Below are 19,320 nucleotides of genomic sequence, written 5' to 3'. Positions count from 1 at the left end.
ACCAGGCTGCAAGGTGGTCTCAGAATGCGATTCATAGTGTGGAGGTTGTTTGGGAAGTCATGTGAGATCGTGAACCCTTTATACAGCAACACGCCCTTAAGCACATGTCTGCCACATTGGTTATTCTTTGCCAGAAACACATTGGGACAGAAGCGCCTCAAATTCTGTTTGATATTAAAGATCGTGTATATGCGGCTGATTTGGAGCCAGGCCAGGTATTTGGGAATGTCACAACTTTAATAGCTCACAGGAATAGATTACATGATAGGAGCCCTACTCAGGTAACTGAGGGGCATATTACCAACAACTAGCGATAATTATCGCTATGTTGGCTTAGCGGCAATATTTTTATCGGCGAGCTGCGGCGATTTTTATCGCTTAGGAACCTTGCTATTATCAAGGTTTATCTCCTAAGCGATAAAAATCGCCCGAAATGCATGAATATCGCTGAAAAGTCAGCGATATTCATGCATTACCGAGCTAATGCTCTTAGCCATGTTATCCCCCTACCATTGGATAACATGGCTAAGAACTGCTCAGGGGCAGGTGTTAGCTTTTGGAGATATTCGCGCTTAGCGCGAATATCTCCAAAAGTTGGTAATAGGAGATAGCGATGTTAGCGACTGTTTCCAGTCGCTAACATCTTGGCACGCCCACTTTGCATGTCATTAGTGATAAATTTCACTGACATGCAAAGCGCAGCCCAAAATGGTCGCTATCTCCTACTAGCTGTCGCTAACTGGTGTTAGCGACAGCTAAGTAATAGGGAGATAATTTTATCTCCGCTTTCTTGGCTTTTAAAGCCAAAAAAGCAGAGATAAACCCACTTGATAATATGCCCCTCAGTGTCCAATGCAGGAGGTCCATCCTATATATCACCCAGAAATACCTGAGTTAATAGATCAGCACGGGACGGTTACTAGACTGGTCGTGGCTGCTCTTTTCCAGAAACAAAGGGTTTATACTCTGTGGAAAAGGAGTGAGGTCAAGGCCCATTTGCCTGATCATAGGAAGAATCCTACAGCTTATTATAAAGAATGGACAGAGGCTGCCTCTTCTACGGTAATGACTCTTGCTGATATTAAAATGTTCTTTGGGCTCCTTGTTCCGGGTGATGTTTGGAGACAGGTTCCTACACAAGACAATGTAGCGGAGTTAGGTGGTATGTGGGATGCGATTGAGGGATGGGATAAGGAAACAAAGCCAGGTGATAAACCCCGAGCTGAGATACTTGCTTTGCCAGGCTGCATTATTACATATATGCATTCCCTCATTTCACATGAAAAGGTAGTTTGGGACAAATTGACGACTTGTCGACCAAAGAAGGATGAAAGTGAGTCTGATTTCTTTACCCGGTTGGAAGATACATTTTCAGACTATAGTGGGCAGTGCATATCTGTTGAGGGAGGAGTTTAGTTGTTTGCTGATAGATTCATTTCTAATCTCCTTGATGAGATTGCGACTCGTTTACAGGCGTCTGAGAGTATTTGGTCCACCTCTTCCCCCTCTGTTAATGTGAATATGGCCCAGTATTATGAGCATTGAGATCGGGAGGAAAAGGATGGAACAGAAAAGAAACATAAGGATTTGAAGATGAAGGTATTGCTGCAGTAAGCGTTTAGTGCACATAGTAGGGGTTGAAGTGGCGCTCTCAGACAGCCCTCAACGACACCTTTAGAACCAAATCAGTGTGTGTTTTGTAAAGAGGAAGGTCATTGGGGTAGCCAGTGGCCGGTACTTTTATAAAAAGTTGCAGCTCTTAGAGAGAGTTCAGAATGCTACAGTTTTGCAAGGTCGCTCTGACAATAATTATTTTAATGACCCTCACGATGGCCAGTATTATCATGATGATTACGATATAGATGAGCTGACAGGTATGTCCTAAAGCTAGGACAGCCAGGGTCAGGGAGAGTGACCAATTCAGATACCTGTAGATCAGCGTGGTCCGGATTTGCAAGGCTCAACTAAGGAGTTTTTGGTGGACACAGGTGTGAAAAAGAGCTCTATTTATTGACATATTGTCCCTGGGGCAGCCCTGTCTGTCCACAATAATGTTTCGGTAGGTTTTCAGGTGTACTGGTTGTAAGCCCCATCTCACGTTCCCTTTACTGGCTGTATTGTCTTTTACTGTGGAGCCTCCGTTTTTGTTGACATCGAACTGTGGTGAGGATTTGATGGGTTTTGGTTTTGCTGAAGAAGTTGCAAGCTACTATCTATTGCTCTCCTGCAGGTGTCTATAATACTATGGGTCCAGTGTTTGTCTCAGGATGCAACCCTTCCAGCTGAACTTGCTGACATCCCACCCACTGTATAGGCTACAGGGGACACGGATGTTGAACTGTACCATAGGCAGGAGAACAGCCCTTTTTCAGATTATTTAGGATTTGATACAAAATGGAGTAGTTGAGTAAATGTCTGGCAATATTTGTAATAGTCCGATTGTTCTGATTCTTAAAAGGGCACCCCCAGGCTCTTCTGAGGATGCTGATGTTTATCGTGTGCGATTGATTTGATTGAGGGTAATAAAATAGTAGTTCCACAGTTCCTGATATTACTACCCTTTGACGATAATTCCTTCTACTGCTAAATTCTTTTCTGTTATTAATTTGAAAATGTTTTTTTTTGTATTCCTCCATCCTAACAGTAGATATTTGTTTGGGTTCACACTAGCTGGTAGGAGCTTTATATTCTGTTTTGCTCCTCAGGGCTCTACAGAGAGCCCTAGTATTTATAGTTAGGCATTAAAAAGTCAATTGGAGTAAGTATCGATTCCTCAAGGTAATATATTGGTACAGAATGTCGATGACTTGCTCATTGCTTCTGATATGGAACAAGTTTGCAAGGATAGCACAGTGAAATTGTTAGTGCATTCGGCTCATCATGGACATAAAGTTTCCCTTTCTAAATTTCAGTATTGTCGACCCGAGGTAACCAATTTAGGTCACCTACTTTCGAAGGAGGTTAGGAGGTTGACGCCTGAACATATTACTACTATTGTTAAAATGCCCCTTCCGCAAACTCAAAAAGATGTACGTGTTTATAGGTATCACTTCCTACTGTCGACAGTGGATACCTAATTATTTGTTACTAATCAAACCTTTGCTTGCCTTAACAATGAAAGAAGTGCATGAGCCTTAGCCTTGGACGCCCGAATGTCAGCAGTCTTTTGAGTAATTGAAAACAGCACTTTGTTCTGCTCCCGTCCTTGGTACTCCTAACTATGCCAAGCTGTTTGTGCTCTATGTCCACGAGATGGCTGGCTGCGCGCTTTCTGTCATAACACAAATGATTGGGGATAAGCATATGATAATTTCTCTGCTGTGCTTAATCCGGTCGCGAGGGCCCTCCTGAGTTGTCTGAGAGCAGTCGCGGCTGGGGCCACTTCAATCAGGCAATCGGATGGCCTCGTACTTGATACATACCTTACAGTTATGGTACCCCATGCTTTGGTTACAATTTTGAATAAGACTAAATCACAGCACCTCACCAGTGCACGTCTAACCAGCTATGAACTGACTCTCTAAACATATTACAATTATAAGATGTAGCACTCTGAATCTAGCCACGTTACTACCCCTCCCTTCTGAGAACGATGCAATCAACAAACATGATTGTATTTGCATAGGATCGGTAATCAGGCCCTCTATCTGGAGCGAGTGCAAACCAAGGTTTCGAGCCTTTCGATCATGGCCGGAGGCTTAATACTGCCTAATAAGAGCTCGAACAAGTTGGTCTTTCGCTTATTACATCCGGTGGCATTCCTAAGCCCCAAACAAGAGGCACCGTTGTGGGTACGCCAATAATGCCATTTTCAAAATCACCTAAACTTGTCCCTACCAATTTATATTACTGCTACAGACTACACTATAGAATGTAACCCAATTTTACTGGTGGCGGTCAGAGACTGGAGGGAGGCCCACAAGCTCATGGGCATCTCTCTGTGGAAACATCTTAAGATGCAGCTCTAGCATAACACGGTGTTACTAGTAAGAGGGAAACTAGTTTTTCAATGGCGCCAGATGTTTATTGAGGGTAAGATTAAAACATTCCCAGGGCTGCAAATGGAACTTGGTCTCCTGATGACGGATCAATGGTGCTTCCGGCAATTAATACGCTGTGTGCCACTTGCAATACGGCTCCTCTGGAACTCCCACAGTCACTCGTCCTCTATTACTTTCATGCATTGGGTCAATGTAGGGGAGTGGTCTCTGATTTATATGATTTACTCATTAAAGCATTTAATTTCAGCTCCTCCATCACCAATCTATCTCTTGCAGACATATTGGGTGGGGTGAACATGCCAAAGGATTGGATAAATCTACTTATGGACCTCAATAGGGTCATCAAGGAATACAGACCAACAAGGTTGTATTTAAAAAGTTTTAATGACTGGTACTGGTTGCCTAGGAAACTCAAAAGGGCTAAGCTTCTACCTCATAATCGTTGCTGGAAATGCGATAGTGATGGCTGTATCCTCCATCATATCCTCTGGCCATGTCCAGCACTATCAGGTTATTGGACAATGGTCTAGAATTACATCTGGCATCACAGCTCTTTGTCGATCCCATCTTCCTTCCAGCTAGCCATTCTACATTAAATTACTGACTTGCCAGACTGAGCAACCCATGAGCACCAGTAGCTAAACTATTCATACATCACCACTGGCACCAGCCCACAACACATACGGGCAATGAGTGGTTGGTCGAAATACTCAAAATTGCTAGTCAGAAACGTACCAGATATAATCTTAATAATAAATTACACATATTTGAGGCAGCATTGTGACCTTTTGGTGAGTGACAATTATTCTCCTTCCTTATCCCTACAGATGTCATCCCCATCTGAGAATCATTGGTTGGGGCTATCATATTGTATCACATAGTATGATATTGTATTTTGTGGTTTGCTCCCAGACAATCATTTGTCGCATTGCCACTGTGTACATTGTTTTTATTGTCTGGCACTGTATGGTCTTGGCGTAGTCTCGGAAAATATATATTGGGTTTCCCCTGAAGTCTCTCTTATATCATGGCAGATCCCCTTCTCTTACCATGTCCTCCCTTCCTCCATGATGCCCCGTAACTCTTTACTTCTCATCATCGACCTGGACACAATATAGCTTTTTAAATATTGAAAGCAAAATAAGAGACATGACAATTCATTAGGTTATTTCAGGGATTACTTATTAGATGTAAATGTAAATTGTAAATGTATTTGAGCTTATATAGCGCACAGCTACCCACAAAGGGTTTCCCGGCGCTTGCTTAGGGAACCCGTCCTGGTATTCCCCTGTGAGATAACCCCGGCAGGGTATCCACAAGGTGAAAGCCAGGCATCCCGCCGCGAGGGGCCGTTGTGGAGATTAAGCAAGCTATTGCCCAGAGTCGCAGAGTGTGAACCCGTGAGTCAAGAAGGCACCGGAGCGAGAATTATCGAGTCCGTGGAATTTTTGAGCCCAAGACCCGCCGAGGCGGGGATTTGAACCCTGGTCCAGGGCCGATCTCAGCTTCCGGGTCTGCCGCCTCTAACCCCTGAGCCACACTTCTCCAGATGTCATGGCTGTATCCTTTGATGGTGTCTGTCATGTCACTAACGTTTAGTGTTCTTGGCTACATTTAAAAAAAATGCTGCATGGGATACTCCACCATGAGACTACCTTCTTGGTGACTTACACCCTAGCTCAACTACATCAATTTAGGAGAGTTTGTGCTGTACCTCTTTTAAACAGTTTTTTAGACAGAGACCCTAGTAGAACTAATCACCTTGATCTTGCTATCTTATGTTATGTTATGTTATGTTATGTTATCAGATTCTTCTATAGCGCAACAGCTACTCCAGAAGGAGTGTCCCGGCGCTTTGGCGAAGAAGTCCTTCGGGGGTGGCAACATAACTGCAAACCATAAGGAAAGGCGGGGGCCTATCTGGTGAAAAGCCAAGTTTTTAAAGCCTTTCTGAAAGACATAAGGCTAGGGATCTGTCTAGGAGAAAGGGGAAGCTCATTCCAGGCACGAGGAGCCAAGTGGTGAAAAGAGCGGCCGCCTTGTCTGGCGCGTTTAATGGTCGGAACAACCATTTTAGACAGAGAGGCGGACCGTAAGGCCCTGTTAGGCTTGTAGGAAACAAGACGTTTCCTGATGTAGCTAGGGCCAATATCATGAAGGGCTTTGAAAGTCAGCGTCAGACTTTTGAAAAGGACCCTCTTGGCTATAGGAAGCCAGTGCAGTTCCTTTAACAAGTCTGAGGCACTAGCGCGTCTGGGGAGCCCGTAGATAGCCCCGGCAGCTGAGTTTTGGACTACTTGAAGTCTCCTCACAAGGTATTTGGGGAGGCCTAGGTAGAGGGCATTTGCGTAGTCTAATCTAGACCCAACAAGTGCTTGAACAATGACCCTTCGATGATTAATTGAGATCAAGGGGAGAAATTGTCTGAGCATCCGAAGGATCCCGAAACATTTCCCCGAGAGACAGGATATTTGAGGCCCAAAGGTTAAATCATTGTCGACAATGATTCCTAGATTTTTTGCCTTGACACTTGCATTTGCAAGTGGAAACAAGTCTTGCGGCCACCAGCTTTTCCAATTTGGTTCAGTGGCACAGCCAAAGAAAAGCAGCTCCGACTTGTCGGAGTTGCATTTTAAGCCGTGTCCTCTGAACCAACCAAATACTGCCTCTAGACAGCTTCTGATGCGAGCTCCGTCAAACACCTCATTCTTGTCATATGTGAAGAAGAGCTGGGTGTCGTCAGCGTATGACACGATCTGAGCGCCGAAAGACTCCGCCACCTCTGCAAGGGGGGCCAGAAAGATGTTAAAGAGCAAGGGGCTAAGAATAGACCCCTGAGGGACCCCTACTTCCAGAGGTGCCATAGCGGCGGAGTGTGGGGGCGCTCAGATCTTAAAACTATGATGATGCATTAGGCGCTAAAAAGTGACCCTCCCCCATCTCTCTATGCTCTCTCAGTTCTGGAGCTTAAATAGGGCATATGCCTTGATGCTGCGCTGCTAGATGTGTCTGAACAAGGCCCACCGAGCTTTACACTCGAGAAGCTTCAGAAATGTTAATCCACACACTCTAGGACCAAAGTTCCTTCAGTTTCCAAAATCTTTTTGGGTTCACTTTTTTAAAGTATGTAGAGGTTATGGTAATTTATTTCTCTCTAAGGTCTGGGTATAAACTTTAAGGGCATAACCTGAAACAACTGGTCGCTTGAAAGTAGTCTTCTGTGGATCTAAATATGAGTGGTGAGTGCTCTCATGTTTAACCAGACATTTAAACGTTTTAGCAGCAAAATTCAGGCTTTACCAAAATAGCTTAGTTCTGATGGGGTGCAAACTCCCCAAATTGGCAGCATCAGAACGGTGTGAAATGTTCAAAATGCGCAGCCATCTGGGTGTAATTCAGACTCCCTCAAAATGTTACCCTAATTGAAGGGATTTCCAGAAATGGCTCTGCTCACTTGAATGAGAGGTCCGGAAAAGAAGTGAAGAAAGCGAAATGGGTAGACTTTTGGGGTACAGAACAGATGGAACATCTACCAGAGGGACTAGTCACCTGTCACTTTTGCAGTGATAATAATTGATAGATAGTGGCGGTCCCCTACACCTGCACACACTAATTTTTGATGAACACAGCCAAAAACAGGATTGAATCCTTTTTTTAGGTTTCTGATATAGCACGGATCTAGCCACAAGGAGCAGTACAGCGGTTATTAAAAATAACTTGTTTTATTGTGTCAATAACATCTCGCGCCTGCGGTGCTGCGCAGTCTAGGAAACAAATCCGATAAACCAAGATATGACAGTAAGCAGGGGTGGGTCATGTAATTGGGACAGTGTTAGACAATAGAAGGTATATCTGGCCTTGACATAGTAAGAAGGGCGTACAGGCAGACGTGCCCATACTCGCACAGTTCTTGGTCAAGTAAGGAAGCCAGGAATAAAACCAAGGTTTGAAGGATACAAAATCTGCCTCATAACCACTATAACATAACTCATTTGAATGAAAATGTATAAAAGTTTCAGGTATGTTCTGTATAATTAAGCCACAATATTTCCAAGTAGAGAAGACAAATATTGCATTGTTTAAAATACCCTGTATCACACTTTTAAACAAATTAGGTTTTGTAGGTTACAGCTCTGTGTGATCCTGCTTTTCTGCAATGATTGCATTAATTTGTTCCTGGAAAGTCTCAGTCCAGAATTTCATTTTGTGATCTTTGAATTGTTTTCCCATTTTCTGCTGCAAATTTATCTCCAGGTACTGTTCATCGAGGTCATAGACAGGCCATTCAGGTAAGCCATCGCCATTGGGATTTCTGGGAAAAAATAATTAAGCTGGTATTAGCTTCTCAATTAGTCACTGTGATATGTGAAGAAAAAAAACATAGAGCAAATGTTTTACCCGCTTCGTGCAAAGTTGGCCCAATACTTCATTACTGTTCTGCTAAGCTGTTCCTCTTCAGCAGTAACATCACCTAGATGGAAATATGTTCATAAATTGAGAAACGGGCGTTGTTGGGTTTTAAACAAATTAAAATACACCAGTGCTCGATAGGTACAGAAAAATAGATTACTCTAAGCAGTACTGATTATGAAGGGGAACAATATTAGAAAGAAACCTCCTGCCAACAAAAGCATTAAAGTTCATAAAGTTCATTAGTATTAAAGTTTATTAGGTCACATCAGTCATTGATAATATTGGTTATATAAGTTTAGCCCACAATCACATTCCTTGATTGGCTCATGCATGCCTTTCATATGCCATAGTTTGACACCGCAATTGCAAATAGGAGTGGTTGAATGGTTTACTGCTAGGTTTAAGTCTGGAGTTGCTGAAGAAGTATGGAACATGGGGCATATTTATCAAATGTTTACGCAATGCGGGGCAGCAAGCAAAGTTGCTGTGTTACACTGCGTGAACAAAAGAGAGCTGAAAAGTGCAATATGGCGGTCTTAAGTGCTCTCCCTTCACTGCCACACTCGTGGCTGCCTACCGTCAATGCAGGCACCCTTGCAGCATGACGCGGTTTGGGCAGGATTGTTTTTGCGCAGGAAGAGATACTTTCCTGCACAAAGGAGGCTTATTCCTCTTTCTATGTGTGACGCAGACTTCATTACATATAGAAAGATACAAGTAAGGAGGAGAAATTAACATTTTTCTCCTCATTACGGCTTTCTGTGGTACGCATACTGATTTTAAACAATCCTAGCTTTACAAACCTTAGTTGATCTGGAATTGCATCTAATCCATGGGTGGATTCACAGGAACACTCATGCTCCACCCATGGAACGCCTACCCCTAAAAAATATAACCAAGTGCCACTCAAGCAGCTGCGTTGCCTTACATTTCCTTACATTTCCATAAAAGGCCATGCAAATCAGGCCTTGCGTGGCTTTGTGATTCCCGAATGTGCCTAAGCATTGCCCTGCAATCTAAGTCCGTATGTACAAAACGCTGGTTGCTAATTACTGGTTGCGAATTGTGACCAATATTTTTGCAAGCAGTTTGGAATTTTGCAACCTGACCTATATACAAATAGTTTGGTTCACCTAAATTCCGAATCGTAGTGGGACGCAATTTGGGGTGGGTGGAACTTGAGGAGTTTCACTAAACGGGGTTCTGTGGAGTTATTTAAAAACTCCACGCGATTCCGTGGAGTACCGAGAGCTGTGGAATTTTGGCACTCCGAGAGCTTGTTCCACACCGATATAGCGCAAACAGTACAATGTAGCACCACAGAGGGTGCTGCTTTTTTCTGCCAATGGAGTAGATTTTCTCAACGCAAGTGGTATTGACCTGCTGTGACCGCCGTGTTGAGAAATCTCACCAGAAGGAGTACTAGTGGTTGAAATTCGCGAAAGGGGACACAAATTCTTGATTGCGCTTGGCAGCATAATGTTGGCGAGCCTTGTCCGAGGAAAAACTCCCAAACCACAATAACGTTTACCTGAGATATTGGTACACCAAATGAAGTACCCTCTTATGATTATGTACAGTATTGTTTTTTGTGTTAGAAGTAAAGTATTTTTATTTTATAAGTAAAAGCATTGTGTTGACACTGATGCATTGACTGACATTGGATATTCATTTGAGTCCTCAGTCTCTAACAGGCACCCCTGGCATAGTTAAGAGTGGTTAGGCAGGGAGGGGGAAGTCAATGGTATAGGTAAAATTAATTAAAAAATAAATAAACCACTTACCTTGTGCTCGCCGCATTGCCAATGCGGCAAGCACAAGTAAAAGGATTTATTTATTTATTTTTGTACATTTTACCTGTCCCGTTGTCTGTCAACTTCCTCCCTCGCCCTGCCCCTCCGCTCTTATCCGTGCCAGCTACTCTTGGTCTATAACCACCACCTTAACTATACTTTTGACTGTTTAACTTTGCTACCCTGAGGGTCTGGTGGGTAAGGATTGTACATGGTTTTATAATCTTAGCCCAGTAACATCAGCTGTATTTCATTGTCTGAAAAACTTCCCACGGACCTTGAGGTTTAACTATGCGTAGTAGTTGATGATATATACTGATAAATACCCTGTCCCTTATGATATTTTCTAAATTGCTAATAGTGTTTGTTGTCTCTTATTTTCACACCGTGGCTGAAAGACAAACTCCAAACGTGGATCTATAGTTGTGTATTTTTGTTGAATTCCATTTAGTTCATGTAAATGTAAATTGATACTTGTATAGCGCACTACTCACCCGCAAGGGTCTCAAGGCGCTTGTACGAATACCGCTGTGGAACCCATCCTGACTTTCCCTGTGAGGCGTCCCCTCCTGGGCACCCCCAAGGTGGAGGCCAGGCATCCTTAGCGTTGCGGGGGCCGTTGTGGAGATTAAGCAAGCTATTGCCCAGAGTTGCAGAGTGGGACTCCATGATTGGGATAGGCACCGAGGCAAGAATTATCAGGTCAGTGGAATTTTTGAGCCCAAGACCCGCCGAGGCGGGGAATTGAACCCTGGTCCCGGGCTAGACCTCTGCATCAGGGTCTGCCGCTCTAATCATTGAGCAACACTTCTCATAGGAGAATCAGCTTTTTAGACAATCTCAGATACTGTATTGGTTCCAGTGACCATTTACTTTGGGAACTCTACCTTTGAATCAATCTGAAATTACGAATCTATTCTACATAAGGTATGCTTCTGGTAAGTTAAATTCGGTTTTTAATTAATGGGTTTTAAGTCCAATAGGTACTTATATTTAGGTGAATATAGTACTGCTTCCTATATATATTCTGTAATTGTATGTGCACTCTAGATACTACAATGCGTTTCCAAAGGAGTTGTTCAAGAGTTTTGTCATTTATGCTGTAATAGCTCCCGTCAATGACAAACAACTACTGCATAATGCACAGCGAAACGTGTAATAATTAATTTTATAGAATAATAGTCATAAATAGTTCTGAATTTAACCGACAACTGAAACATTAAATAATTAAATGTCAATTTTAAAATTTATTAACATTGGGTAACAGCTGACCATAACCTTATTTCGCTGCTCAGTACCAAGCCCATGGTGGAGCCATGGTCCTATAGAATCTTCTGAGTATTACATCATTGATCATAGCAGTTCCTTACAGTGATCGGGAACAGAGATGGGTGCTGAACACAGAATTATATTTGTTCCAGGTCTACCTTCTGATCGTATTCACTGAGGGAGAGAGTGAGTGACTACTTTAAAAGAAATTGGCTGTTTTGCTTCCTTTGAGGTACACAAACGAGTGATGGGTGGAATGCTTGAGTTACTCTCAACCAGCGGTAGTTACTCTGGGTCATATCCCAGTCCATTGTTCTCTTGTCCACCATGCCACCTCAGAAAGGAACCAGCCATACCCAAATCAGTCTTGACCCTGCTCCAATAAGAACAGTCCAGCTTGAGAAGACGACAGGCTCCCTCTGAGCAGGACCGGCTTCAGCGTATTTGGGTCTCTTCAGTCAGGTGTAGCTTAGTTCCATTTGCACGAAAGATGTAATTTCATGAATATTTCTAGCCACTTGCAGAACGATAGACCCAAAATGCACTTGCACAATTACAGTCTGTTTTTGTTAGTTGTGATACATATCAGTAATACCTGCCAATGAGCGACAAAATGTGGTAGTTTATGTCTTACCAATAAGGCGAACATCATTATTCAAGAAAGGTCCTCCAAAGACAAATCCAACTTCATCCCCGTGATCTGCTTTCACAAAGTATGGTCTAGTATCCTTATAGATACTCGGTCGATGCTGAAATTCATACATATAAATGGGATGCCCAGACTCTAAAATTAAAACAAACACATTTTAAAAAAAAAAAAACAACAATGCGTTAAAATGCCAATTTAAAAAAAAAAACAAATATCGAATGCCTTTTTACACAGCAATATATTTTTGCTAAAACTCTTACATCGTTGAAGCTATATTGAAAAGTATTTACCACTATTTTCCATTGGTTAAGCTGCAAGAGAAATCATACAATGTTATCATATTTTTGTCCAGACTTGTATTTTGTTAGTGGAGAACAAGGCGCGCCTGAATTCTACACTAGAATCATTATTTAAGCATGTAGAGAAACTCTCATATTCCCAGCAGCTATTCCCAGCACCACTTTTTTCCACTTTCTTTCCACAACCAATAGGTTATTTCACTTGATAAAAGGGTGGCCAGGCCTTGGCAGGAACGTACAGTGCTTTGCACAGTGGTACATGCCCTGGAGGGGTGCCAGGTAGAACCCATACCTGCCCAAGACCTCATGCCCTGAGGAATTTCTCGCACTGTTGTCCATGTGTAGGTGTGTGAGGAGAAATATAAGGATTTCCCAGAGCCATGGAAATACAAAGCACCATCACAATCCTTTGAATCACCTTCCTCTGGGTGCACAAACACAATGTACCAACAGAGAAATCCTGGGGATTCCCTTGCCAGAAGATCATGATGATTACTATGGTAATTTGGGCCACAGGCTAATATGGCTGTCTTCCCATGGGTTCAGAGAATTTGCAGAGATTCCCCTTCAGGTGCTGTGTATGCGCAGCAGCCTTTGTCAGGCTATTGGAGAGAGGATAATGGAGGGATACTTCAGGTCAGAGCTAGCAAGGCTGCTCGCCCAATCACCATCCTAAAGCCCCACAAGATCATGTGAAAATGTAGAAGCAAGTACTGCTCCAAACCTCACAACTGCCTTAGATAAGTAGTTTATAGCAAGCAGGACTAGTTTTCAACTGCAATAATAACTGAACAGTAATTTAATATAAAAATCAAATCTTATGTGAAGGTGACCTCGTTACTTGTCCAAGGAATGAAACACAGAAGGGAAACAGAACAATGATGGGGCAACAAGGGATCTTTTTTGCCTGGACCTCATTTGCACCTTGTGAGACATACTTATCAAAATCACAAAGTGCAGCGCTGCAAGCCACCTTGCTGTGGTGCTTGAGAGGGAAAGGGCAGGAATGCGCCATATTTCCATATTTAACATTATATGGCACATTCCTATCTTTTCCCTGCACTGGTGCACAATGTGCAGCCTAGAACTAACGCAGGCATCCTTGTGCAAGGGTGCCTGCTTTGCAGGCAGGATTGTTTTTGTGCAAGAAGGGACACCTTCCTTAACAAAAACAATTGCCGGAGGCATTCTCTGCAGAATGCAGCACACAGATAAATAGGGAAAACAAGGAGAAATAAAGATATTTCCCATTGTTATGCCTCACCTTGGGATGAGTTGAATTTTGACGCATTCCCAGGTCTACCAGTAATGGTAAATCAGGGAATGCGCCAAAATCCATGCATGGATATGTGTGAAACACCCATGCTCCACCCATGGAATGCCTCCCTTAAGCAGAGGAATGTATGACGTTACAATGCATACTTTTACAACGCATACCTTTACAATGCATTTTTTACAACGCAACATCCATTACAACGCATTCCATTACAACGCATGCCGTTACAACGAATTTTTAAAATCTACCTTTACAACGGATTCCATTACAACGCATACTACCTTTACAACGCATACCATTACAACGCATACCATTACATTGCATGTATGGTAAGTATTGGATAGTGTAGGGGTAAAAATTACTATTCTAACTCCAGGGGGGTGCAACAGTAGGGTAAGTGTTGGATAGTGTAGGGATAAAATTACTATTCTAACTCCAGGGGGTGCAACAGTAGGGTAAGTGTTGGATAGTGTAGGGGTAAGAATTGCTATTCTAACTCCAGGGGGTGCAACAGTAGGGTAAGTGTTGGATAGGGTAAGGGTACTATGCGTTGTGATGGTATGCGTTGTAATGGTATGTGTTGTAATGACTGTGTTGTAATGATATGTGTTGTAGTGGTATGTGTTGTAGGGGCATGCGTTGTAATGGTTGCTTTGTAATGGCATGCGTTGTAATGGATGTTGCGTTGTAAAAGTTTTGTTGTAATGGTGGTGCATTGTAAAAGTTGCGTTGTAAAGGTTGTTTCCCGAGGCAGAATAATGCAACGCAGCGATTTGTCTTGCATGGCTTAATAAATCTAACTTGGGAATTGTGTTGGTCTTGCGCAAGGCCGATGCAAATCTTTAAAGTATTTGGACACTACGACAGTTTTAAAATGCATGTTTGTTTCGGAAAAGTTGCAGCAAGAGCAGTGAAACAGCTACAGAAATATTATCATCTTAAGAGCAAGTGAGAACAGTCCCTAAATGGTGTATGTGGTGCGAAAGGAGGCCCAGGAAAATAAGAACCAATGTGATTATGACTTAACTAGTAATATTTTGGAAAATACTGTGTGGGAAAATTATAAAAAATGTCACAATGTTTAATACATTGATAACCGAAAATTATCTAAGTGATAAATTACAAAGCTCTATAAAAAACGAAGGCCTTGATTACAAGTTGGGTTGTTAATTCCATCCCAAGCAAAAACCGCGGTTTACGCATGGGACGGAATTGCAAGTTTGGTTGTATTTAACCATTCCAATAATTATCAGATTTGTTAAATAACCCACCATTAATTACATTTCGGCAGGTCAAACCTGCACAAATTTAACAGGAGTAATATATACTGTATTTACTGTCAAATGCAGATTCTGGTGTGCTAAACACCAAAATTGGCATGTTATTCCCCAATAACTAGTAATAGGTGCTATTTATCACACCAATTAAATAACAAAACTGAGGGTATTGTTATTTACCTGGTGCGATAAGTAGCAACGGTACTTGTATCAGGCCAAATTCATTATAACATGGAGGTGAATCTGGGGGTTACTAACTGCATACATAACCCATACAATCTCCTGGTTAAGAATTGTCATGAGTTAAATACATTTTTGGGAAAAGGAGGATATCATAAGATTTCCCAAGGAAAATATCCTTCCATACTGTAAAGGTGCAAAGACTAAAACAGGAGTTGTATTTCTCAGACCAGATGAATGATATTGTATATTTGTACTTGCTGATGATCATGGAGGTGGCACTTAGAGCTCAAGTGGGGCAGCTGGCAAGGTTTTTGCAACAGTTTTGTTGCATGTAAAATAGGTCCTAAAAATAGTCTAGCATGAGTGATCATTGGAGGCTAAGAGAAAGGCAAGAAATAGAAAACAGTAAGGGGTCATCCTAGCACTTGAATGGCAGGTAAGAAAGTAGGTTTCTTTCTACCAGTGGTAAATGTAACAGAGCTGCTGGAATACTTCAGGAAATATCAGAAATAGTAATTAAGCAAAGGAAGAAGAAATACCAGAGGCATCACAAATGCATGTTCCACCTGAGTCTCCATCTGATGCCTAAATCGTGGATAATAGGGATGAGGTTTTTCGTGATGCTTCGGTGAATGAATCAATGAAGAGAGAGATCATCAACACATTTGGTACGAATCGGTAAGAAACAAGGAAGGATCAGTACATGAAAGTATTGTATTTTGCAACAGTGCCAGAACTCACTTGTGAGAGAAGTCAGTGTTTTGGTTGGGAGCAGTTTGATCAGCCTCAGGTTATTATGCGCAGTGAGTCGTTCACGGAACATCAACTTTTGATGATCTGGTTTCACTAGAGTCACCATAGGGGAGAACAGGGGGTCACTGGTGATTATGATAGCCATCCAATGGTGAATACACTGCAATTCCAGACACACTCACTCTAAGAGCATCACTAATCGTCAACCAAAGTGATGTCACCAAAAATATATGGAATTTACAATGGACAATCTAGCTTTAGGATTCTGCAGAGATATTCAGCATAAGAGCTGAACTCTCCATTCACTCTTTGGCAATATTGTAAGTTGCATGATCTTTCTTCATGTGTGCACTTCGCACCTGCCCTCGTCCCAAGAAGTTTGTGTTACTCCTTTTCAGCACTGTATGTTTTAGTGTGACTTACCCCTCAGATTTCATTACTGTATAATCTATTATTTAGGAATTAATGATTCCTTGCTTACCAGTTCTATAAGCCAAAAAATGAGTGGACCTTTTGTCAAGCAGTTCTGTTCCAGAAGCTGGATGAGTCTTGAAATGAATGATAATCCAGAGTCTCTAATGATAATCCATTTCCCTCATGCATTGACACCCTGATGTCTTGGATTGGGAAGTAGTACCCTATCAAATGTCCTTGTTCGATGTTGCTTAACTGTGACAATCATCCAACACTTTAGAACAAAAGGATTGTGATCTGAAAGGACGGTTGGGAGTTTTTCTATTTGCGCCTCCCACAAAAGACTGGGTGAGACCAAAAAATAATCCAGGCGGACATATTTGGTGTAAGGATAAGAAAAAAATGTGTATCAGGGTAATTTAGCCTAGGACAGGTGTCCAAAACGTTCTTAAAAATGGTTTACATTGGAGTGTGATTATTTAATTGTATTATTTTTATATTTTTTATGTGAAATCCTTTGATTGAAATGTATTTGTATGAAGTGGAAATCATTCGTATTATTTAATTAGTGTGGTTGGTGCTTAGAATAATAATGAAAAAATAGCTGTATGTGTCAGGATCTCACCTGAGGTTTCTGCAGGAGTGAGCTGGAGAGCACGATGACAGATTTCGACTCCACCATCTGGCTAAAGACGCCTGATGCAAATGAGTCAAGGCAACTCCAATCCAACAGGGGATTGGGGAATAGGAGGTAAAACAGCAGTGTTTCAATCCTCTGAAGTTGTTCACTGCCTTTTCTTGACTGCCCGGCAGTGGTATCTATTTCTATTGCAGATCCTGTATATTTGAGGACACTCCAACTAGAATTATTGGGGAAATGTATTCCTGCGTTCCTTCCTATAATTCCCTGTGTTAACAGAGGTAGCTGATGATTCCCTTTATCCACCTGCACTACTGGTTTTTGACAGGTTAATTGGGTAGGAAAGAGATCGCTGGAATTCACAAAACCTTTAAGACATATACACAGGTATCAGTCAATTGGTGTTCTTTCAGTTATATATATATGTGGCTAGTAAATGTTATAATGATGCATCACCAAGTACATACCACAAAGCTACCAGCCAGAATATGGAACCTCTATGCAATAACTCGTAATCATAACAAAAATGAATGAACACTCTCACCAGAAGAAATTGTGCCCGAAGATAGTCTCAAATAATTACCAACAAAAATTCAGAGAGCCATAAGAAAGAAATCAATGGATTAAAGAGTTCACTCTCATAATGCCAGACGCATCGCACATATACATAAAATTCAGAGTTTGCTAAATGGGACACCATCACAGCGTTAATCTTCATGACTACGAATGATTTGTTACATAATAGTAACTCAAGTCCACAATGGTAATTAGTCTGGCAACAAGATTTTCAATTATATGTTACTAGTCAAAAGATACTGGATTTTTGTCCGATGAGACAGCGTGCTGAGAAATCTACAGTGTAGAAACTTCTGACAATGTTCAATAAATGTAGCATGTCACAAGGGCGCATAGCACATTACAGCATTAACAAGTTAACTCTGGTGCTCTTCTGCTTTTTTGAATAAGCGTCATTACCTCCTTGTCAAAGTAGATGGAACCAGTCAATAAGTCAAAAAAATTGCTGATGAATCTGCTGGAGATTAAGAATCATTAAGCGAACAGTGGTTCTGCCACCTGTCAGCTTATAAAAGGCGTCCAACTTATTTACTCAATTGGTCCCTCTTCTCAGATGAGACTAACATTTAATGCAAGAAATCAAAATGACGCCCAAAAAAACACATGTACTTCTGAATTATGTGATTTTATAACCAATTTTATTTCTTTACAAAATATATTTATTTTGACTGTATCCCCACTCTAACCATGTCGACGTCCAACCAGCACCACAACCCACAAGCATCAGATCTGACCAGACATTATATAACTTTCTGAGTTAGACAACTGTTTTCCCTTTTATCTCTGGGCTAATGCACTAGCATATACACACAAATATGGTCTGATTTCAGAGAGTCAATGGGCCTTGTATTGGCGCCTCCTTTTATAGAAGTCATAATTACCATCATTTTGAATAAGTGACCCTAGGGGATTGTAATATACTGTATATAATGTGCCTGTATATAATGCAATTCATATTTATGTTTCCCCAATCTGTACTGTTTCTCCTATCTTGGCCCACTTCTTTGTAGTTACCCCTCTGGCTCTTGTCTTGTTTCAATGGAGTCTTGATGATGATTCTATCTTTTTAAATAATCAAAACGGAGTCGACCATTAACCCATGTTAAAAAGGAAGATCTTCCTGGAGTCATTCTGAAGAAATCTGATTACTTCAGCTGGGCTATTCCTTTAAGTATCTTGTGAATGCATCCCAAACCATCCTGAAGTATGTGCACTGGGAGAAATATTTAAATGAGATGACTCTAGGGCCATCACAAAAACTACTCCAGGATGGTGTTATAATGACTTCAATGGAAAATATGTGATGAACTTTTACTACTCTCTGATGATTCCATGATGACTTCAGGGTCATACTGTATTACTCCAGGATGTTCCCATGATGACTTCAGGATAAGACTGAATTATTTCAGGATGATATTATGCTATCTTCAGAATGGGGTTAATACTTTTTAATGATCCCATAAGAACTTTAAGATAGGGTTTTGTTACCCCAGAATGACCTAAATGACTTCAGGTTGATGTTGTATTACTCACAGGTATCTCCTTAGTACTAGTCATTAAAGTTAGTAAACATTTTTGCTTAATTTGAAAAGTACCAAATCCACCTTTTTTAAAGTTTGCTTGCAGATTGGTCCTGGGTATTTAACACAAAAAACATCTACACCCGCTTCACAGGCAAACTAGTCAGCCTCAATATAGGGACAGCACTCTGGCTGTCTGTACTACCCTATATCTCAAAGTGCCCCAGAAGGCATGGGCTTTCCATTATTATTCCAAA

At 41.6% G+C, this 19,320-nt stretch overlaps 1 protein-coding gene across 1 annotated transcript in view; it reads right to left on the bottom strand.

Moving 5' to 3' along the window:
• Positions 1–7,707: 7,707 nt before the first annotated feature.
• Positions 7,708–19,320, bottom strand: part of LOC147662143 (fatty acyl-CoA hydrolase precursor, medium chain-like) — a 269,558-nt gene continuing 257,945 nt past the window's right edge. Inside the window, exons 8-10 of the mRNA XM_086951080.1 lie at positions 12,111–12,260; positions 8,400–8,472; positions 7,708–8,313 (exon numbers count right to left, since the gene is read on the bottom strand). Of these exons, the coding sequence (XP_086807206.1) occupies positions 8,127–8,313; positions 8,400–8,472; positions 12,111–12,260 (410 nt within the window). The 3' untranslated portion in view covers positions 7,708–8,126. The remainder of the gene's footprint in view (positions 8,314–8,399; positions 8,473–12,110; positions 12,261–19,320) is intronic.

This window comes from Lissotriton vulgaris, unplaced genomic scaffold (genome assembly GCF_964263255.1).
Source record: "Lissotriton vulgaris unplaced genomic scaffold, aLisVul1.2 SCAFFOLD_2334, whole genome shotgun sequence".
Lineage (NCBI taxonomy): Eukaryota > Metazoa > Chordata > Amphibia > Caudata > Salamandridae > Lissotriton > Lissotriton vulgaris.
This window is presented reverse-complemented; position numbering and strand designations above follow the sequence as displayed.